This window comes from Rhincodon typus, chromosome 19, assembly GCF_021869965.1.
Source record: "Rhincodon typus isolate 14 chromosome 19, sRhiTyp1.1, whole genome shotgun sequence".
NCBI lineage: Eukaryota > Metazoa > Chordata > Chondrichthyes > Orectolobiformes > Rhincodontidae > Rhincodon > Rhincodon typus.
Window position 1 is genome coordinate 28,313,904 of NC_063350.1, and position 23,708 is coordinate 28,337,611.

General features: G+C 40.6%; 1 protein-coding gene across 1 annotated transcript in view; it reads left to right on the forward strand.

Annotated features, from left to right (window-relative positions):
- The first annotated feature begins 63 nt into the window (after positions 1-63).
- The window catches only part of LOC109933384 (dnaJ homolog subfamily C member 5), a 66,342-nt gene continuing 42,697 nt past the window's right edge, over positions 64-23,708 (forward strand). The window contains exons 1-2 of the mRNA XM_048608564.1: positions 64-356; positions 9,615-9,662. Coding sequence (XP_048464521.1) covers positions 9,660-9,662 — 3 coding nt within the window. The 5' untranslated portion in view covers positions 64-356; positions 9,615-9,659. The remainder of the gene's footprint in view (positions 357-9,614; positions 9,663-23,708) is intronic.

A 23,708-nucleotide genomic window follows, 5' to 3' on the forward strand; every position in this document is an offset into this window, starting at 1 on the left:
TCGTTGGGGGCCGGGGCAAAGGAGGCGTGATGGGACCCACCCCCAACATGGGAGGAGGAATAACGCGTGCATGTCCGCGAGCCAAGCACCCGGCGCAACCGCTCAACGGTCAGCGCGCGGGGTGGGCGGGATTCCTTTTCCCAGGATCCAGCAGGAGCGTGGATTTTTTTTCTCTCTTTGCCGACAGTAAATGAAGTGCCGGCTGGCGGGGGAGGGGTAAAGGGAGGAAGTGAAGAGACGCTGACGCTGTGCGATAGGTGAAGTGCCGACGGAAATCTCTGATATGGTTCATGTCGCAAGAGCTTGAGGAAAGCCATCTCGCCAGAAAGAGAGAGAGAGACGAGCAAAAATAGAAGGTAGTAAAATCTGACTGGTTTTAACCTGTGTTGGCTTTGCAGTTCGCCGCTGCTTTGTCCCATTGCCGGTGTTTTAGTTGATGGCTGCGATTTGAACCATTGCATGATGGCGTTGGGTCTAATCCGCTGCCGCAGACAGCGCTATAAATCTGTGCTGCTCTGGATTTGGAGAGGATTTAGTTCGCCTGGACCATTATAACATTTTTTTAAACCTGCTACTTTGTATTGACTTGTTAATGTAGCAGTGGTGTGTTAGTACTTGTTTGGGAGGGAAGATGGTGAAGGGGATCCAGCGGACCAACAGTCACAGGTTTTGAATGAGAGGCTCCAGGGTTTGGATCAAGCACAGCAGCAGCATTGCAGTTTTTTTTCCCCTCCATCGCACGCACTCTCACTGTGATTGCAAGCTTCTGAACTGTCTCATTGGGTTGTTGTTAATGGGCGCAAATCCGTCTTAGTCTCGAGCTATTATTTATTTTTCAATCGAGGACGAGATTTTCATCGCCCTTCCACATAAAATGCGTCAGTGACCAGGCAGGCTATCCCGGATTTCTGCAAATGGTGAACGTCGGCGAGTTGAGCAATCCCAGCTCGAGGGACGGCGAGGTGTGTGTGGCAGGAGTTGAATAGGTTGTTAATCTTTTTTTTCTCCTGAACCTTTCTGTTTTCAGATGCGTATCACATTGAAGGAGGCCTTACAAATATTTTCACCTTTTAAATGCCGTCCTTTTAATAGCTAGTGCAGATTCAAGATGAAGTATTCATGATTCATATATTTAGCGCGTATGACGAGAAATTGCGTGTCTTTTTTTATGTAGAGCATTAACAGTTTACTGCGTTAATGGCTTTTCTGCTGCAACTCCTGATGTTTTTTTTGGTCTAGATTCGTGGATATCTTAATTGTATTAAGTTATGTAGAATTCTGCTATTGAGTATGGACAACAGGTTCCTTCTCATGAGATTTTGGGCTGAATATAAAGTTGAATTTGATATAGAAATGCCAAATGTTATTAACCAAAAATGAATAGACTTTTTTCCATTATAAATTATTATAACTTTTAATGAATGTAAATGATCTAGTGCTTGTAATGAGGCTGTAAGCATACAGAATTCTGACTTTTCAGAATTTAATATGTAACAAGCGTATTATCTAATTTCAATGATTATAAATTGCACAGCACAGAATGAGGCCATTTGATGTATTATACCTGTATTAGCTATTTGAAAGAGCTATCCAATTAATCTGGGTTGTATGCTTTGGTCATAGTCTATATATTCTCCTTTCCAAGTTTATAAAAAATACTCTTTTCAAAATCTGGATAAATACGAGGTGTTGTGTTTTGGTACAACAAACAACGATAGCACTTAATGATAGCCCTGGGTAGTGTTGTAGAATAGAGGGACCTAGGACTGCAGGTACGTTATTCTTTTTGAAGTTTGTGTCGCATTTGGACAGGGTGGCTTCAAAAGGCATTTGGAACACCTGCCTTCATTGTTCAGTCCTTTGAGTATAGGAGTTTGGAACTCACGTTGAGGTTGTATGGGACATTGAGGCCTCTTCTGGAATACTGCGTCCAGTTCTGATTGCCCAGTTATAGGAAGGATATTATTAAAGTGGAGAGCGTTCAGAAGAGATTCACCAGGATGTTGCCGGGCATGGAAAGTTTTAGTTATAAAGAAAGGCTTGATAGGCTGGGAGAGATAGTAGAAACTGCCGATGCTGGAGAATCTGAGATAACAAGGTGTAGAGGTGGACGAACGCAGCAGGCCAAGCCGCATCAGAGGACCAGGAAAGCTGACGTTTCGGGTCTGGACCCTTCTTCTGAAGAAGGGGCCAGACCCAAAACGTCAGCTTTCCTGCTCCTCTAATGCTGCTTGGCCTGCTGTGTTCATCCAGCTCTATAATTTGTTATCTCTTGATAGGCTGGGACTGCTTTCACTGCAATGTAGGAGGTTGAGAGGCAATTAGATGGTTTAAAAAATAATGAGGGGTATAGATAGTTAATGGGAGTTGTCTTTTCCCTAGGATGTGGAATTTCAAGACAAGGGGACACCTTTTTTTAAGGTGAGAGGAAAGAGATTTAAGACAGACATGACAGACAACTTTGTTATACACAGAATGGTTTGTGTATGGAATGAACTTCCTGAGGAAGTGGTGAATGCAGGTACAATTACAATGTTTAAAAGACGTTTGGATAGGTACATGATTTTTTAAAAATTCATTTTGTGGGATGTGGACATCGCTGGGTGGCTAGCTTTAATTGCCCATCCCTAGTTACTCTTGAGAAGGTGGTGCTGAGCTGTCTTCTCGAACCACTGCAGTCACCTGCTGTGTGTTGACCCATAATGCCATTAGGGAGGAAACTCCAGGATTTGGACGCAGCAACAATGAAGAAACGGTGATTTGTTTCCAAGTCAGAATGGTGAGTGGCTTGGAGGGGTACTTGAAGGTGATGGTGTTCGCGTATATCTGCTGTTCTTCTAGATGGAAGTAGTCATTGATTTGGAAAATGCTGTCTGAGGATCTTTGAATTTTGCGATGCATCTTGTAGAAAGTACACACTGCTGCTACTGAGCGTTGATGGTGGAGGGAGTGGATGCAGCGCCAGTCAAGCAGGCTGCGATGCCCTGGATGGCGTCAAACTTCTTGAGTGTTGGGGCTGCACTCATCCAGACAAGTAGGGAGTATTCCATCACACTCCTGACTTGTGCCTTGTAGATGGTGGATATGCTTTCGGGAGTCAGGAGGTGAGTTATTCACCGCAGTAGTCCTAGCTTATGACCTGCTCTTCTTGTCACTGTGTGGTGAGTCCAGTTGAGCTTCTGATCAGTGATAACTCCAGGATGTTGGTAATGGGGAATTCATTGAATGTCAAGTGGTGATGGTTAGATCGTCTCTGTCTCTTACTGGTGATGGTCACAGCCTGGCATTTGTGTGGCACAGACGTTACTTGCCACTTGTCAGCCCAAGCCTGGATATTGTCTAGATCTTGTTGCATTTGGATACAGACTGCTTCAGTGTCAGAGGAGTTGCAAATGGTGCTGAACATTGTGCAATCAGCAAACATCCCCACTTCTGACCTTATGATGGAGGGAAGGTCATTGATGAACCTGCTGAAGATGTTTGGGCCTAGGACACTACCCTGAAGAACTCCTGCCGTGATGTCCTGGAGTTGAGATGACTGACCTACAGCAACCATGACCACCTTCATATGTGTCAGGCATGACTCTAACCAGCAGAGTGTTTGCCCCCGATACCCATCGATTCCAGTTTTGTTAGGGTTCCTTGATGCCACGCTTGGTCGAATGCAGCCTTAAAATTCAAGGGCTGTCACTCTCACCTCACCTCTGGAATTCAGGTTTGAACCAAGGCTGTAATGAGGTCAGGAGCTGATTTTCCCTGGTGGGAACTGGCCGTCGCTGATCAGGTGCTGCTTGTTAGCACTGTTGATGACCCCTTCCATCACTTTTTACTGATGTTTGAAAGTAGACTGGGGTGGTAATTGACCAGGTTGGATTTGTCCTGGTTCTTGCATAGAGGACATACTTGGGCAATTTTCCACATTGTCAGGTAGATGCCAGTGTTGTAACTGGACTGTGCTGGCTCAGCTAGGGGAGCAGCAAGTTCTGGAGCACAAGTCTTCAGTACTATTGCAAGAATGTTGTCAGACCAAGTAGCCTTTGCAGTGTTCAGTTTCTCCAACCATTTCTTGATATCACATGGAGTGAATCAAATTGGCTGAAGACTGGTATCTGTAATGCTGGGGACCACTGGAAGAGGCCAAGATGGATCATCCACTCGGCACTCCTGGCTGAAGATTGTTGCAAATGCTTCAGCCTTATCGTTTGCATTGTTCAGCTGGACTGTTCCATCGTTGAGGACATGGATATTTGTGGAACTGCCTCCTCCAGTGAGTTGTTTAATCGTCCGCCACCATTCGCGACTGGATGTGGCAGGACTTCAGAGCTTAGATCTGATCTGTTGGTTGTGGGATTGCTTAGCCCTGTCTATCACTTGCTGCTTGACTGCTTGCATGTCAAACAGTATGTGTTTGGTGGCTTCACCAAGTTGACACCTCATCTTCAGGTAAGCTTGTTGCTGGTCCTGACATACCCTCCTGCACTCTTCATTGAACCAGGGTTGATTCCCTGCCTTAATATTAATGATTGAGTGGGGGATATGCTGGGCCAGGAGGTTACAGATTGTGCTAGAGTACAATTCTGCTATTGGCCCACAGCGCCTTATGGATGCCCAGTCTTGAGTTGTTAGATCTGTTCAATGTCTGTCCCATTTAGCGGGTGATAGTGCCACATAACTTGGAGGTTATTTGAATGTGTACTTGAAATAGGAAAGGTTTGGAGGGATGTGGGACTAGTTTAGTTTGGGATTATGTTTGGCATGGACTGATAGACTCTTCGGTCCAATTTCCATGCAATATGACTCAATGGCTGTATAAAAGTATTATTCAATCTCCTTTCACTGCTCACTCTTGTATGTTCCATATTATAACAACTTGTGTATTTTAAAAAAAAGAATACTGTTTCAAACCTCAGTCTGGCAGACTGATCTCTTGTCAGTGAAAATGGCTTCTTCATACTTATCAAAATCATCATTATTAAATCTGACCTTAACTTTCTCTGCTGTGAGGATAACATTCCAAGCAGCTTTAGCCTTCTGAATAACTGTTACTGACCCTTTATAGTAAACATCCTCAGACATTCTTCGTGAAATGTGGTGTCCAGCTCCTGTCTGAAGCTGAACAAGTAACTTATAAATAAGTTTAGCATTGCCTTTGTACTGTGGTCAATTCATAAAACCCAGCTCATTGCATTTTTTCCTCTTTTTCTTGCCATCTTCAAAGATGTGTATGAATTTTCCAGTTCATACACTCTGTAAAATTTTATTTTACTCTTTATTGCATCTGATTTCTGACAAGCTACAGCACTCAGTACGTCCTTTGTTGAATTTTCTGCTACCAGTCTGCCCAGTTCATAAACCTATGTCCTCTGAAGTACCTTATCTTTGTTCATTGCAGTCACACAAAACTTGGAAATATAGTAAACAAACTTTTAAATTCTGCGTTCCGTAAGAAATAAGAATAAACGTAAACCATTTGGCTCCTCAGGCCTGCTCTCCTATTTAATAAGATCATTGCTAATCAGATTGTGACCGTAACTCTTCTGCCACCCATAATCCTCGATTCCTTTGAATTAAAAATCTATCTCGCCCATGCTAATATTCTAAGGCTACACTGCTCTTCGATGAAGAGAATTTCCCAAACCATCAATCTTTTAAGAGAGTAAATTCCGATAGCAAAAATTGTCATTATAGTACATCCAAAAGTAGTTTCTAAACCGACCTTCGGGTGTCAAATCAGAGCATACTTTTACCTTGTCTAATAAACAATTGTTTATCACACTGTTTTCTGTGATTTAACTAGCTGCCTATCCTTTGTCCCCTTAATCCAATGGATTTTAATTTTGCTAACAGGTGTATTATATGGCACTCTTGCTTCCAAGCAACTGTGCTCTTAGTTTTGTCCAGCTTGAATTTTGGATGGAGGAGGCTATAGTTAATGGAATCATCTCTCGCCGCCTTGTTTTTTTGAATGGGGTGTCACATTTGCAGTATTCCATAATGAGCATGACACCAGATCGAAGGAAGATTTAGAAGGTTGTGGCTAGAGCCTCTGCTATTTCTACCTTTTACTTCAACAACATAGTATGCATCCTACCCAGACTTAACATTTAGTGCCACCAATGTCTTAAAAAGGCACCCCATTATCTGAGGAAGCGTCACTGGACCCGAAACGTTAACTCTGTTTTCTCCTCCACAGATGCTGCCAGACCTGCTGAGCTTTTCCAGCAACTTTGTTTTTGTTCCTGTTCCGGATTTACAGCATCCGCAGTTCTTTTTAGTTTTTACCCCATTATCTTTTCTTTTCAAGCAGTTTGTTTCCTTTCATATTTAGCAGTATCCTTTAATTAGTGAAGCCATAGACAATATTGTTGATTTTAATGTATAAATGTTTCCTAATTACCCCCTTCCATTTCAAGAAATGGATTGATGCCTTTTCATACTGAGATTTATACAATTCCTGAATAGCAAACTTCAAGAGTTGCAACATGTTGGTACTCCATTCTTGGAAAAAGTTTGTCACAGATTTTCAATGCACATCTGTTAGCAGTTTCCTTGGGTTTTTTTGTATGTCAATGGACCACACAATTTTTGTTTATTTGTTTTGATGGGTGTGGCAGTCAATGTTAAGGTATTAGCATTTATTGTCTGTTCATAACAGGTGGCCATGAACAGCTGCCTTGAATGCGAGATGGTTTGATGGGCCATTTCAGAAGTGTTAAAACACATTGCTCTAGATCTGGAGTCACATTTTTATTTCAAAAATGTAGTTGGTTCATGAAATATCTTTTTATAATCGCACGCAATTCAATTCTGTACAGTTATAGATCAAGGAAACAATCCAACAAACTCTATCTAACAAACAAACTAAAGAAAGCACCCTGGCAAAGCATTCCAAACTCCTACTACTCTCTGTAAAAAAATCTTGCCCCTCCCATCTCCTTTGAACTTTTCCACCCTCACATTTAAATGCATGTCCCCTAGTATTAGACATTTCCACTCTTGGAGGGGTGGGGGAAAGGTTCTAACCGTCAACCCTATCGATGATGGGATTGAAACTCTAGTCCGCAAGGTCCATAATTTTAACCCCTGTCCTGTGACACAGCACATGCTTCCATAATTAGGAAAGCTTTAATGTTGTCAAATATTCACTGATCTCTTATTCTGTTGTTCTGGTACATGCTTTATTTTTTTTAACAAATGCAAGTTAGAACAGTTTTGTTTTGTGGACACTTAGCAGGAATTAAGTTGAGATAACCACGAAATCTTGCACAAGTGTAGTTAAGGGTATTTGTACGGAAGATGTGATGTTCCAAAATTGGCAACCCATCCATCATGGGTTAATAAATAATTAAAGATGCCCGAGGAAGGTTAACGTGGTTGTGGGCCAGCAAACGTGCATGGGATGTTTTTGTTAAATGTGCTTAAAATTGTGGTGGGGCGGAATGAAAGGTTTTACCACTGGAGGATGGCCATTGACTGTCCCAGATCACTCAGAAAAATTATAATCAAGTCACTTTGTTTGAAAAAAAATCTCAACTGTATGAATTATGTTTTGAGCCTGATTTCACAGAAGATAGTGTCAGCAGACAATAAGGCATAGGTGTAGAGGTAAGCCAGCAAGTCTGCTCTGGTCTTCAATAAGATTATAGCTGATCTAATAATCCTTAACTCCACTTTCCTGACTTCCAACCCCTCCCACTCTCCCTAGTTATCTGAAAAAAAGCTCAAAGGCCCCAGGCTTAACTGGATCCAGGATCCATCAGGCCTGACTGCAGCCCTTGTAGTGCTCATTATGGTGCTGTGGGGCTACTGGGCCTGATTGTAGCCACAGGCCGATTTCTTTGGCTGGCAACTCGCAAGGGTGGGACATCTCGCAGTGAAGGGTAAAATTCCCACTGAAAACACATCTAGCCCATCTGCTGTTTGGAGTGGGCTTCTAACTGGCTAGCTGACTTTTTTTCTTCTGCACATGACCTTTGCAGTAAAGCCAGTAGGTGGAAATTTCACTGTAGTTGGGGCAAAATGCAGTTCAAAGTTGCAAGGCTGATGTCATCCTCATCATAGAATCCCTACAATGTGAAAGCAGGCCATTTGGCTCATCGAGTCCATACCTAGCATCCCACCCAGACCCACCCCCTCTCCCATCCCTGCATTTCCCACTCTAGACAATATGGGCAATTTAGTATAGCCAATCCACTTAACCCGCACATCTTTGGACTGTGGGAGGAAACCCACCGCAGACACACAGAATGTGCAAACTCTGCACAGGCAGTTGTCTGAGGCTGGAATTGAACCCGGGTCCCCGGGGCTGTGAGGGAACAGTGCTAACAGATGTTTGAGGGGAAAAAAGTTTGCCTGTAGCCAAGATATATTCCAGTGAAGCAGGAGGGTTCAAGGAAGGGAATAAATCTACCATTTATGGATTGTATTTATTTTCTTCAAAGTTGATACTATGTGAGAAAGACCTCTGGTAAATGAGAAGATTGGGAATTTTAAAAACCAACAAGAAATTACGTTGTGAAAGGGAAATCGCAATGAACAAACTTACAAAGAACTCTTTTTTTTTTTATTATGGAGGTAACATGCAGGGTAGGTAAAGTGGAGCAATTAAATGTTAGATATTTGGATTTCCAAAAAGTGTTTAAGTAAGTATTGAGGGTAGTATTCCAGTAATGATAGTGGTCTGGCTGACTAATAGAAGAAATGGGGTATAAAGATAGGGAAGTCTTGCTAAAACTATACGAGGCACCACTTGAATACGCTTAGATAATAGGACTAAAATCATTCAGTATTCTAATGAAAGATGTACTGGCATTGGAGACAGTCCAGAGAAGATTTACTAGGTTGATCCAAGCCAGAGGGATTTTTTTTGGGAAGAGAAGTTGAGTAGTCTGGGCTTTACTTCATTTAGAAGAATGAGAGGTAACTTTTTGAAGTACAAGATGCATGGGTGACTTGGCAGTGTAAATGATGAGGGATCATTTTCCTTGCAATTCATGCCTGAGACACCTTTTTAATCAGTAACTATATCAAGGGTGAAGTAGGGGGAGGGGTTGGAAGTCACGAAAGTGGAGTTGAGGATTATTAGATCAGCTATAATCTTATTGAATACCAGAACAGACTTGTTGGCTTACCTCTACTCTTGTGTCTTATTGTCTGCTGACACCATCTTCTGTGAAATCGGGTTCAAAACATGATTCATACAGTTTGAGATTTCTTCAAACAAAATGACTTGATTATAACTTTTCTGTGATGTGTTAAATAATTGTTTATTTGTGAATTTTTCCTGCATATGCTGAGTGAATAATTGAAGATTGCATTGTGAAAAGAGCATATTTTTAATAATTTGAAGACAATAACCAATGCTACAACAAAATAGCAAACCTGAACCCAGCTTTTCTTTCTATAAAGAATACTATGAAAAACTGTTTTGCTTATTTTTTTCAGTTCAATGCCAATTTAGTTAACATTAGAGCCACAAGTTGCAATTCCAGTATCTGAAGCTAAAAAAATTTGAGGTGCAAAAAACTAGCAATAGCAATAATGTGCTAGATGCAGCTAACAAGTGAAAATATTTAAACAGTCTTAACTGCATTCTACTTTCCACCTGTGGGAAGTATCTTTTGCAGGATTTTTGATATCGGCTTCGCGAAAACCACATTATGGTAAGTATTTAATTTAGTTTTTTTTTGTGTGCCCGTAACTGCATAAGATAAGGATGCATGGCATTTAGGGTAAAGTATTAGCATGGATAGAGGATTGGTTGACTAACAGGAAGCAGAGTGGGGATAAATGAGTGCTGTCCTAGCTGGCAGTCAGTGACTAGTGGTGTGCCTCAGGGATCGGTGTTGGGACTGCAGTTATTTACAATTTATATAGATGATTTGGAGTTGGGAACCACGTGTAGGGTGTCAAAGTTTGCAGATGACACTAAGATGAGTGGCAGAGCAAAGTGTGCAGAGGACTGTGAAACTTTGCAGAGGAACATAGATACGTTGAGTGAGTGGGCAAAGGTCTGGCAGTTGGAATACAGTGTAAATAAATGTGAAGTCATACATTTTGGTAGGAGTAATAGTAAAAAGGATTATTACTTGAATGGTAAAAAGTTGCAGCATGCTGCTATGCAGAGAGACCTGGGTGTCCTTGTGCATGAATCGCAGAAGGTAGGTCTGCAGGTACAACAAGTAATTAGGAAGGCAAATGGAATTTTGTCCTTCACTGCTAAAGGGATTGAAATAAAAAGCAGAGAGGTTATGTTGCAGCTGTACAAGGTGCTGGTGAGGCCACACCTGGAGTACTGTGTGCAGTTTTGGTCTCCTTACTTGAGAAAGGACGTATTGGCACTGGAGGGAGTGCAAAGGAGGTTCACTAGGTTGATTCCGGAGTTGAGGGGATTGGCTTATGAGGAGAGACTGAGTAGATTGGGATTATATTCATTGGAATTCGGAAGATTGAGCGGGGATCTTATAGAAACATAAAATTATGAAGGGAATAGATAAGATAGAAGTAGAAGGATGTTTCCACTGGCAGGTGAAGCTAGGACAAGAGGGCATAGCCTCAAGATTAGAGGGAGCAGATTTAGGACTGAATTGAGAAGGAATTTCTTCACCCAGAGGGTTGTTAATCTATGGAATTCCTTGCCCAGTGAAGTAGTTGATGCTACTTCAGTAAACGTTTTTTAAAAAAAAGGTAGCTTTTTTTTTTGAACAATAAAAGAATTAAGGGATACGGTGAGAACGCGGGTAAGTGGATCTGAGTCCACGAAAAGATCAGTCATGATCTTATTGAATGGCGGAGCAGGCTCGAAGGGCCAGACAGCCTACTCCTGCTCCTAGTTCTTGTGTTCTTATGTAATAGCATGTCCTAGCCATAATTTTTCAGTGTTCCCTGGATTCAGGAATTATATCGCTGGATTGGAAACTTGTTCATGTCATTCTACTCTTGAAGGGTGAAAAAGGGAAATTAGCAAATTGCAGACCAGTTAGCCTATTATCTATGGTAGGGAAATTGTTGGAATCTATAATCAAGGTTAGGATAACTGATTAACCAAGGTTTTTTTTTTGAGGTAATCAGGCAGAATCAGTACGGATTCATGAAGAGTAGGTCAGCCTGACAAACCTCAGTTTTTTGAAGAGGTGGCAAAGGTAGTGAATAGAGGTAAGTTGACGAATGCTGCTTATATGGACTTCTGGAAGGCCTTTGTTAATAGTCTCTTGTGTAGAACTTTAACAAAGGTGGAAGGCTACAGAATTAAGGGCAAATTACTGGCATGGATAGGAAATTGGTTGAATGGCAAGAAACAGTTGGAATAATGAGTAAGTACTCAAATTAGCAGGATGTGACTGGTGCCCCATGGGGATCTGTGTTTGGGGCCTCAATTATTCACAATTTTCACTAATGCCTTGGGTAATGGTGTAAAAAGTCAAATATCCAAATTTGCTGATGACACAATTGGGCAGCATTGGAGTCAGTGGTGATGACAGCATAAAATTATAACAGATGTTGATAGATTAGCTGAAGGGGCAAAGCTGTGGCAGGTAGGTTTTAATGTAGACAAGTGTGAGGTTATCCATTTTAGACCGAGAAAAGAAAGCTCTTTTTTTTTTTTAGAAGGCACAAAGTTAAATACGGTGGATGACCAGTAAGATTTGGGGTTCGGGTACATAGCTATTTAAAATGCCCAAGTGCAGAGAATAGCCAAGAGGGCAGGCCTATGGAGTTTGGCGACAGATCATCTTTCAGAATGGTGGAGCAGGCTCGAGGGGTTGAATGGTTTACTCCTGTTTCAATGTTCCAAGTTGTCCTGCAGTCAAGCTGCTCCACAGCCTTAGCTTTGACCTTGAAATTGTACATGATCTGCTACACATTTTGTAACCTAAACATTTTAAGTGAAAACAACTTCACATGAAGTTTATTAACAAAATGATTATTATTTCTTTGACTCTCCTACTGATAGAATGTTCACAAATAAAACAAAAAAAAAATTCAAATTTGATGTCTTACCCACTTGAGATAGTTCAATCCTTATTCCAGGATTTGGGCCCGTAAAACCTGGCTGAAAATTAGGGCAGTGCTGAAGAAGTACAAAATTGTCATTTGATTTTAAACTAAGCTTTTGTCTGTATTCCTCAACAAACATCAATTTTTATTGATATAATACTGTACACTAATTGTACCACCCCAAGGAATTCATAGTAATGTAGTAGAAATAAGTGAATTATTAAATGATTTATCTTGGTGCTTTGAGATGAATCGACTCATCTGAAATAGCTTAACTGTCATTGACCTCCATTATGAGTTTTGACATTACTGGATTTGATACCTGATCCTAGAGGTGAAAAGTCACTGTCGCTACATATTATTTTCCCGAACATGTTTTTCTTCATCTGTGTTAAAGTTGACAAAATTACTTTTTCCTGATGATTTAAATAACATTCTGATTTAGCCCCAGAAGAAGAGTCTTGAAGAGGTCAGACATTCATTTTATCTGCAGTATTTATCTACAGTGACTCTCAAATTTCATGTCTAATGCTGCTGAATCATGCAGTTACATGGGGAAAAAAGCTAACTAAATAATGTATTGTATCCTTCTCATGAAGAAACAGATATGCTTGTAAAAAGGAAGCTTAGTATTTTTATAGGTCTCTTTGGTGTAAGTTTGTCATATCCCCAACAGACAAGGTCAGATGTTCTAATTTGGTATTAATTTCTACTTGGCCTGAGAAGAAGATACATTTAAATAGTACTGCTAGGAAATATCTTAGGGTGTTCCAGTGCACTTTTTTTAAAGCTAATAGAATAAATACTCCATCATTTCAACTGTTACTGCTACTTTAGCGAAAGAAGACGAGTTGCTTGGACATAGCAAGGAAATAAATGTACACTAATATAGAATGGGGTGTTCTTGTAAAGCTACAGTATGGAATTAAGAAAGCTTTACACAACATTCAATGCCAATGATAAGTGCTTGGAGTATTGCTCATAAAATTAAAAACTTATGGAATTTTAATTAATGAATTTCAACTATCATTTCTGTAGTTTATGAACTAAAAATTTGATTTTTTTTTTGTTAGCCAGAAATTGCACCACTTGGAGCAATAGGCAAGCCCTGTATCCTGTTGACTTCTACCCACCCATAGTCCCATATTTTTGTTTGTATTAAGGATCTCATGGTCGACATTGTCTCAAGCTAGACTCTTGGGAATTATATTGTAAACTACTTGAACATTATTAATAAATTGATTTCTTGCTAACCTTATGTGAGTATGATGCTTCCACTGTGACATTTAATTGCAGGAAGTAGAACTTCAGTATGGTTGAATCATATTAAGATTAAAGCTACTTAACCAAGTAACAGAAATAAACTGATTTCTAACCATTGTTTGTCCCTCCTCACCTAACACCAGCACTTGGGACTTTCTTTTTCTCTCCCCAGTTTCACTAAATCAACTTCTAGCTCTCAACTCTCTCTCCTCCTTGTCTCTTCTAATAGTGTCCTGCTGCTTATCAGCCCTACTATCCCTTCTCCTTTACCTTTTGCTACCCCATTCCTATCCTTCTGCTCACTATTTCCTACTCCCATTTGTAGGACTTATCTTTGTTTCTACCCATATTAAGTCTCAAACTCAAGCAAGACCTATTCAAAAACAACATTTTAAGATCAAGTTTATCTATGTTTGATTTTTTTTTAGATCAGTATTGTCCTTCCCCCTACCCATTGTCTATGCTGCAACAACTCACCAAACCACCTTTGATAGTGCTTTCCAAAACTGTAATCTCAACTGCCCAGAACAACAGGGATTTTTTTACATCTTCCAACACCTCTTTTCCTCACAACTTGTTCATTCTTTCAGTCCTTCACCAATTCTTCTCTTGATTGCCACATTTGGTAACTTCTTTTGTTATTTGTACCTTTTTGAACTTTGGGAATTTCCCCGTTCATTTCAAAACAGCTATCATAATTTTCCACCAGAAATCCACACATGCATGCATCCAACCTATTCCAGTAACCACCACTCCATCTCGAACTCCCTGTCCACACAAATTTGTTCCAAGCTACTTGTTTCTGCCAAAACTCTTCAATCTGATTGCTTCAGGTCACCTTCCGTACTGTTTAAACACTTATGCTGCCCTGACCAAATCACAGATGATAACCTCTGACTACACTATTGCTAAAATTTCGTGGTCTTTAACACACTTTTATCACACCATCATCTTCCATTAATGTAAAGACTGCTTCCAAATGAGTCATGCAGATAGTACTGTATTGAGGTGTGTTAATCAATGAAATAACTTTCTGCAGCTGTCTTGTTACAATGACAGTTGTTTTAGTTGGGATGCATTGTCAAAATAGTTATTCGTTCTGAGTGTCCATAATTTGATATGGAAGGATTACTTCTAAATCCACGTTACAGATGTTGGCCATCTGTTCCAGTGCTGTGAAGACTGACTGATCAAAGCTATTCCTGGCTTATTCTTTGCAGTGAAGCTGCCATGACCAAACAGATGGTGCCTGTTAACGTGCAAGGAATCTCTTTACTTCACCACAATTTCATCTTTTTTATCTTCTCCACATTTTTACCCTGCCCCACCTTCAAACCATTTTCAGTGGCAAGCTATGTTTTTACATTCTAATAGGAATTTTAAATGTCAAAATTTGAAAGCACAGGACCAATTGTGTAAAAGCAATCTTTCCACATTTCTGCCCTGCCCCAATTTAACATTCCATTGCTGACACTGTTTTGATACCTTACATGTACAAGATCAATTACATAAAAATAATCTCTCAACCTCTGGCATTGTATGAATCGCATTAGCTTTCTGGTTTTAAAGCCCTTGGCAAGTCAGTTTAATTTTATTTATTAATTGCCATCCAAAGGAAAATTGTTACAGATCTAGCCACTTTTTTTTAATCTGGTGCAGAAAATGTTAAGTTCTTATCTGTTCATTGAGAATCCATTGTTTGCACTCTGTGGAAATATTTGTAATTTGTAACATACTCGAATATTGTCAGTAGAAGCATTTACTGATTTATTCAATCGAATTCTTAACCCAGTGGCATTTTTTCAAACAGATTCATGTTTAGCTAATGAAGTTTGTAATTGAAGATTGCCAAAAGGGTGTTTTCCCCTTTTGAGAGAGGCTAGAACTAAGCAGCTCATTTATAAGTGGTCTTCCATTTATTGTGGAGAGGAGGAAGAATTTTGAGTTGATGACTCTTTTGGACTTCTTTCCACATAGAATGGAGGCAAGGTCACTGAATATTTTTAACAGCAGACGTAGAATCTTGACAAACCAGAGGTTCAAAGGTTATCTCGGATAGGTAGGAATGTTAAGGTTGAGGAAATGATCAGACCTATCACTTTTATTGAATAGTGGAGCATGATTGAGGGGCTAAATGGCTGTTCTTCCTAATTTGTGTTTGTGTATCTGAATTAAAAACTGGCTTTTACTTTCATTATATTTCACCAGGGTATGTCACACTGATAGACTAATGTGTTGAAGAAATTGTGCAGCAGTAAAGGCCTCAAATTTCTGGGGAAATGGGCCAGTTTGGGGAGGTGCATTGTGTTTGAGGAAGTGTTCTGTTAAATCTAACACAGCTAGCACCGCTGTTCTTGACAATAGAGTCGCAAATATTAAGAGGGATGATTTAACATAATTTTGCAGGGGTGGAAACTGGGATAAAACAATAAAGCAGGGAAATGAGGTACATAGGAGACTGGGAGATGGAAATGGCATGGTTAAACACAAGTTGGGTTTGGTGTCCATGTTTGTAAATACTACAAATATGATCAATACAGTTATTGAGCTGCAAATAGGTTAAGAGCAGGCATTTTAAAAAAATTTGTTGTTCCTGACTACAATATTCAGGAAAGCTGAGGGAGGAGATTTGTTTTTGTGGCATTTCAGTGCTATAATGATTTTTTTGTGTAGAAGTGATATAATTGAGCTGTAAAAAGTCGATTGGGTTTGCATTAAGGAGCTATTATGTGGCATGCAAATTGGTAGGCCATCAAATAGTGGGAAGGAGAGATTGGAGCAAAGTAATGGACAAATTACCTAAGATGTAAGAACTCCAAGGTGGTGATAACTGAAGATTTAATTTATTCTGGTATATATTGGGGTATCACAAAAGCTAAAGGAGAAGAAAATCATGAATGTGCACAGACCTTTCTTAAACAGTGAGTAAAAAGGGAAGGAAGCCTTTAGAGAATGAAATGGGCCATGTGGACATATGTTTAGTTTTGAGCATTTGTGGAGCAGTGATCTTAATCTCAAATTTAGAATAGTTAGGGGAAAAGATATGTTACAATTAAGTGCAAAAATACTTTAGTGGAGGGGGGCTAATTTCAGTGAGTTGAAAAGGAACCTGGTACATGTGGACTGGAGTCAAAAATTGATACCTAAAATGTCATGGAACAATGGGAACCTTATTAAAGACAAGATAGTTTGGGTAGAATAAACACATTTCTAGAAAAGAGGGTGAGAAAGAGAATTGAAAGTTCAAGCTCTCCAGATAAAACAATGGCGGTTAAAATTAGACAGGTTTATGGCAATTGTAAAGTTTTTAATGTGGATGCAAACCAACTGTATATGGGGAAAATACAGAGGAAATCGAAAAAGGAATGGGGCACGGTGTAAGAATTGGTGCTAAAGTAAGAAAAGAACCTAGAAGACTTAGTAACTATGTAATGAGTAAGAGGATTGTCAAAAGAAAGATGGGGGCCGGGCAGGGACTGAAAAGGACATCATCTTGTGAACACAGAAGCCATGGCTTAGATACAAAATGTAGGGCCGTACAGCATGGAGTCAGACCCTTTGGGCTAACTTGTCCATGTTAACCAAACATCCCAATCTGACCTGGTTCCGTTTGCCAGCATTTGGACTATGTCCCTCTAAACCTATCCTATTCATATACCCATCCAGATGCCTTTTTAAATGTTGCAATTGTGCTAGCTTCCACCACTGCCTGTGACAGCTCATTTCATACATGTACCATCCTCTGCGTGAAAAAGTTACCCTCGGGTCCTTTTTTAAATCATTCCCGTCTCACCTTAAACCTCTAGTTTTGGACTCCCCCCACCCTCATAAGAAGACCTTGGCTGGTTACCCTATCCATGCCCCTTGTGATTTTATAAACCTCTATAAGGTGATCCCTCGGTCTCCGTTCCAGGGGGAAAATACCCTGGCCTATTCGGCCTCTCCCCATAGCTGTAATCCTCCAGTCCTGCCAAATCCTTGTAAATCTTTTCTGCACCGTCTTCCAATAGAAAGGCAACCAGAATTATATGCATATTCCAAAATTGTGCGCAAGCACTTTGGATCTTTCTCTGCCAGAGCACTGGTGGGTTGCAAATGTTACATATCTGCCTTTTTTTTAGAAATGGTGTATGAAAGCTAGTAGGTAAAAAGGCCAGTTGTCAGTGCTTAGGCTGTGGTTGGAGATATTAATCCAGGATTGTGGAAAGTAATAATAGACAAATCTTTGAAGGTGGCAGTACAGGTTGAGGTGCTGTTGAAAACCAACTGCTGCAAATGCTTTAATAATAGTGGCAAAATGTAAGCACAAGGAAGTTAAGCTAAAGCTTAATGCTATATTGGCTAGGCCTGGGCTAAGTGTTGCAACCTATTCTGGCATATTTTGAAACAATGCTAAGGACTTGGAAAAAGTGCAGAAGAGATTTAATAAAATGGTATCAGAAATGAGGGCATACAGTTAGTGGAGACATTGTTGAATATTGGGTTAACCTGAGCAAGGCAGATTAATATAGCAGGTGTTCATTCGTGATCATTGTTTTGATAAAGTGTGGAGCAACTCCCCAGTGGTTGAAGAGTTAATAACTCTTGAGGTGATCAGCAAAAGAGCTAGTAGCAATATGATGCAACAGTTTCAATTCAGTTGTGATCTAGAATGTACTGACTGTACGGTGGTGAGTGGAAGCAGAATCAGTAGTAACATGAAACCAAATTGGGTAAGTACTTGAAGCAAAAAAAAAACAGTACTAAGGGGACATAGCGTACTGAACTTGATCAGGTAACTCAACTGAAGTGTTGGCACAGGCACGATGGGATGAAGACTTGTTTATTTTGTGATGCGTGGAAAAACTTAATTTTAAAAAAAAATTATCTTTCCTAAGTGACGAAACATAAATCACTGCAAAGTGAACAGTTTCTGCTTTGCTTTGAGATGAAAAGGAAATGTTGATGTGGAAATACACTGGTTGTGATGCGAGAATACTTGATTGTTTTTTTTTTCGACAGAAATACTGAAAATCTTGTTATAGCGACAAATAAGAGGCTGCAGTTTTGTATATTTTGGATCTGTTCCAGTTTCACTGATACATTTTGAGGAGCAGCTTTTCATTGCAAATAAATTAAAACTTGTGCATGCTCACTTTATCAGAATTACTCCTATTTGCAGAAACAAGTATATTGGTGGACCATGCTTTTTGCCTAGCTGAACTAATAACTCAAGATAAAATCGTGTTAATGTATAGGTCAGCACTGAAATGTTTTCCTCTGGCCACCATTAGCTAATCAGGCTTCTTAGCATCCTGGTGAGATTTGTACAGCTTTCTGTGCTGCCATTTTATTTCTGATCTATGTGAAATTATTTAACAAAGCGGGAGAGAGGTTAAAAACTAGGCCTGCTGAAATCTAACATTCACTTGAGCTGTGTTTGTTGTCATTGAAAACAATTAACTATATTCTAGCTACGCAGTTCAGTGCTCAGTTATGTATTTGGAAGATGGTGAAATGATAAATTATTTTTTTCAGCTATTAGGCAACGTTCTCTCTGACAAAGCGATATAGTTTGAGAATAGTCCAATTAAATATTGAATTGAGACACTTTTTACATGCCTAAATTATACTGTAAAGTTACCCCATTCATGTTGTCTCCCTATCATAGATAAAGGGTAATTAATCTAGATCACTCAATCGGGTATCATAGCATATGGTAAAAGATCCGTTCTGATTCAAGACCGATATGGAGGAGAAAGCAAAGTCAAGTACTGTCCTCAGGCTTAGATTTCAAAGTCACACTATTACACACTGGTACTAAATACTGAAATTCATAGTAATCATTAAATATACCAGGAACAAAAACATATCTCAAGAAACTCGGCAGGTCTGATAGCATCTATGGAGAGAGAAAAACACTTAACATTTTGGTTCCTTTGACTTCTTCATAACTGAAAGGGGCTGGAAGATTTTGATTTGTAATACTTAGGATGGCCTCCTTAAGTTCCTCAGCCAACCTATTTTCTGCATTTCAGCCCTCCCCTCTTTCCCTCCCTCTTAGAGCAGCTCATTTGGACAATCCTGCAGTTGAATCACCACAAGTTCCTTCAGGCAGATCAATTGAATCTCTGATTTAACAAATGTGAGAGAACAAGCAGAATCACCAACTTTACCTCATGCTTCCATATCTTACTATGGATTATCTCTGTCTGTCTGTCTACGCAGATGAATTAAGCCAAAGGTTTGGGGAGGGCAGAAGAGACGTTGATAAAATGTGCGATAAATGTAGAAAGAAGTAATCTAAGTAACTTGTTCAGGAAAATATATAAATGTAACTTAAAATTTTCTGACGAGTAAGAGAACTTTGAGGTGGGGTGCAGTGTAAGGGTTTCAGGACGTTGGAGCAGCCTTGCATTGATGTCACAGCTGCGCAGCACTAAGTTTTTAAATGGCAGTGGAGTAAGAATACTCTCTCTAGAATTAGAGTCTTGAGAGAATAAAGGAAGTAGGAGCATGGAATTCAGCCCCATGAGCCGGCTGCTCCATTCAAAGCTATCATAGCTGATATCATCTCTGTATTGACACTACTTTCCTGCCTCCTCCCCATAACCCTTCGAACCATTATTATTTAAAAATCTGCCCATCTCGTTCTTAAACATACGCAATGTCCCAGCATCTACCACACTCTGGTGTAGTGAATTCCAACGATTCATGACACTTAGTGATTTCTCTTCAAACCTGCTACCTCTTATTCCAAAACTATGACCACTTGTTCTGGACTTTCCCATATGAGGAATATTCTTGCTACAATGTAAATCCCCTTTAGCATCTTCTGTACCTCGTTTAGACCTCTTGTCATCTAACCCGTAGGGAGTATAGTCCTAAACTACTCAATCTCTCTAAGACAAGTAATCCATCCACACATTATCATTAATTTTCCTTTGCATTATTGATCTGTTTTCAAGTTTAATGTACATTTTGGGTTGGGAATGATTTGATTTGTTGTCCAATCCAGAACCTCTTCAACATCCTGGGAATCTGTTTTCTGCATCTGCTAACTTGCTGCATCAAACAGATTTGAAAGCTTTTCTGGTGGAAAGAAGAGCTATAGGTGAATTTTGGCACATTTTGTTGATGGGCACTTGATGTTGTTGTTTATTTTCTTGTTTGGAAGAATATTTATCATGGAATCCCTACAGTATGGAAACAGGCCCAACAAGTCCACACTGCCCATCTGAAGAGCATCCCACCCAGACCATTTCTCATGTCTAACCCACCTAACCTAAACATCCCTGGGCACTGGGCAATTTAGCATAGCCAATCCACATACCCTACACATCTTTGGACTGTGGGAGGAAACCGGAGCACCCGGAGGAAACCCATGCCGACACGGGGAGAACGTGCGTACTTCACACAGATAGTCGCCCGAGGCTGGGTCCCTGGTGCTGTGAGGCAGCAGTGCTAACCACTGAGGCACTGTGCTGCTCGTTAGGAGTTGATCTCTAATTACCTTTAATGCATTCCTTTTGTTAACTTGTGGTATCCTTAGTTATAGAGTCAGAGTCATGTAACTTGTCCATGCTGATAAAGTTTCCCAATCTAAACTGGTTCCACTTGCTTTTGATTGAGGATATTGTCGAACCTTTTGTAAACTCTTTATTGTAGTACTAAAAGTGATGTGTTGAGGTTTCTGCTGTTTAAATGTAAAATTCCTATTTTTCTTTACCAGTATGACCAGATTTTTAGGGCAGTGGCAATCTTGTGTGGACAGTTTCCAGCTGTGCAGAGATGTATGTGTAGCATGTTTATAATGTCACACATTATAATCCTCTACCTCGTGCTAATAATATCATTGCAATGTGCATGCATTGGTGGGCGCGTTTTCTTTTTTCAAATTTTATTTCAAAAATATACTTTTATTCACAAAAACTTTTTATGTACATAATCACTAAAGCAGTTCAGCTTTGCATATGTGGAGTTTGACATTCCTGACCGGTTCCAACAAGTCCAAAGGTATTTCTTACTTATGGAAGATACTGTTTACATATATTTTGAGGCATCGCATGGTCCCGTAACTGAACAGATCCCCATTGTACTTTAGCTGAAAGTTCTTGGATGGTGGTCTCTTCCCCGCTGCACTTTTACAGTGGAAACCCCAAGCTTCAGTGCGTCCCTTAGCACATAATCCTGGACCTTGGAATGTGCCAGTCTGCAAATCTCAGTCAAGGGCAACTCCTCCAGGCACAGTCGATATTTGTCTCGGTGTGCATCCTGTGGAACAAGATCGTAGAGCACAGAGTCCTGCATCACAGAGCAGCTCAGAACGAACCTCAACAGAAACCACTTCATCTCTCTCCAGTCTTTCTTTGCAATTCTGTTACGAAAAGAAACCCATCCAAATACTACTGTCAATATGTATGTTTGTTTTGATCAAGTGATAATCTTTTGGTTGGTACGGACTAGCATGCTGGTCTGCAATGCGGAGTGACACCAACAATGTGGGTTCAATTCCCACACTGGCTGAGGTTACTATAAAGATCCTACTTTCTCAACCTCTTCCCTTGCCTGAAGTGTGGTGACCCTACAGTTAAGCCATAACCAGTTGTCTCTCTGTAGTGAGATAGCAGCTCTATTGTCTGATAAGACTATGGTGACTTTTTACACCAGTGGAGACAAAACAGCACTGCTGTCATGGCTTGCTTCTTCCATAACTGTGGTTTCCTACCCACTATGGTTGACAGGGCCCTTGACCGCATCCAACCTATCATCTGTGCTTCTGCCCTTTCCTCTTCCTATCACTGTCAATAGCGTGATTGGGTCCCCCTTGTCCTCACTTTTCATACCACCAACCTCTGCATTCGAAGGATCATTCTCTGCCATTTCAGACAACTCCAGCAGAATGCCTCCACCAAATGCATCTTCCCACCCCCGCCTGCATTTTGCAGGAATCGTTCCATTCATTGACCACTAACACCACCTCCCCTTCCCATGGCACCTTCCCATGTAACTGTAGAAGATGCAACACCATCTGCACCTCCTCCCTGCTCACCATCCAAGGGCCTAAACAGTCTTTCCAGGTGAAGCAGCATTTCACCTGTACCACCTCCAGTCTTGTGTATTGTACTCGCTGCATCCAATGTGGCCTACTGTATGTTAGAGAAACCAAATGCAGACTGGGTGACCGCTTTATAGAACAGTCCGTCCGCAAGCATGACCTTGACCTTCCCATTTAACACAGCGTTCTGCTCACATGCCCACTTTTCTGTCCTTGGCATGCAATCAGTGCTCCAGTGAATCATAGCGCAAACTGGAGGAAGAACATCAGCAAGCTCGGTAGGGCTGCCTATGTGTGAGGTGGGGGGAGATACTAAACAAGTATTTTGCATCAGTGTTTACTGTGGAGAAGGATATGGAAGATAGAGAACATAGGGAAATAAATAGCGACAACATGAAAAATGTCCATGTTCCAGAGGAGGTGGTGCTGGATGTCTTAAAATGCATAAAGGTGGATACATCCCCAGGACCTGATCAGGTGTACCCTAAAACTCTCTGGGAAGCTAGGGAAGTGATTGCTGGGCCCCTTGCTGAGATATTTCTTGTCATTGATAGCCACAGATGAGGAGCTGGAAGACTGGAGGTTGGCTAACGTGGTGCCCTTATTTGAGAAAAGTGGTAAGGAAGAGCCAGGGAACTATAGACTGGTGAGCCTGACATCGTGGAGGGCAAGTTGGATGCAATCCTGAGGGACCGGATTTACATGTATTTGGAAATGCAATGATTCATTAGGCATAGTCAACATGGCTTTGTGTGTGGGAAATCGTTTATCACTAACTTGACAGATTTTTTTGAAGAAGTAACAAAGAACATTGGGGGCGGAGCAGTGTACATGATCTATATGTACTTCAGTAAGGCATTCGACAGGGTCCCTTGTAGTAGATTGGTTGGCAGTTAGATCACATGGAATACAGGGAGAACTAGTTATTTGGATACAGAGCTGGCACGAAGATAGAAGACAAGGTAGTGGTGAAGACTTGCTTTTGAGACTGGAGACCTGTGGCCAGAAGTGTGTTGCAAGGATTGGTGCTAGGTCCACTGCTTTTTCTCACTTATATAAATGATTTGGATGTGAACGTAACTAGTAAGTTTGCAGATGACACCAAAATTGGAGATGTAGTAGACAGTGAAGAAGGTAACCTCAGAGTAAAACAGGGCCAATGGGCCAAGGAGTGGCAGATGGAGTTCATTTTAGATAAATGTGAGGTGCTGCATTTTGAAAAGGCAAATCAGGGCAGGACTTATACACTTAATGGTAAGGTCTTGGCGAGTGTTGCTGAACACAGACCTTGGAGTGCAGATTCATAGTTCCTTGAAAGTGGAGTTCCAGGTAGACAGGATAGTGAAGAAGGCATTTGGTATGCTTGCCTTTATTGGTCAGTGCATTGAGTATAGGAGTTGGGCGGTCATGT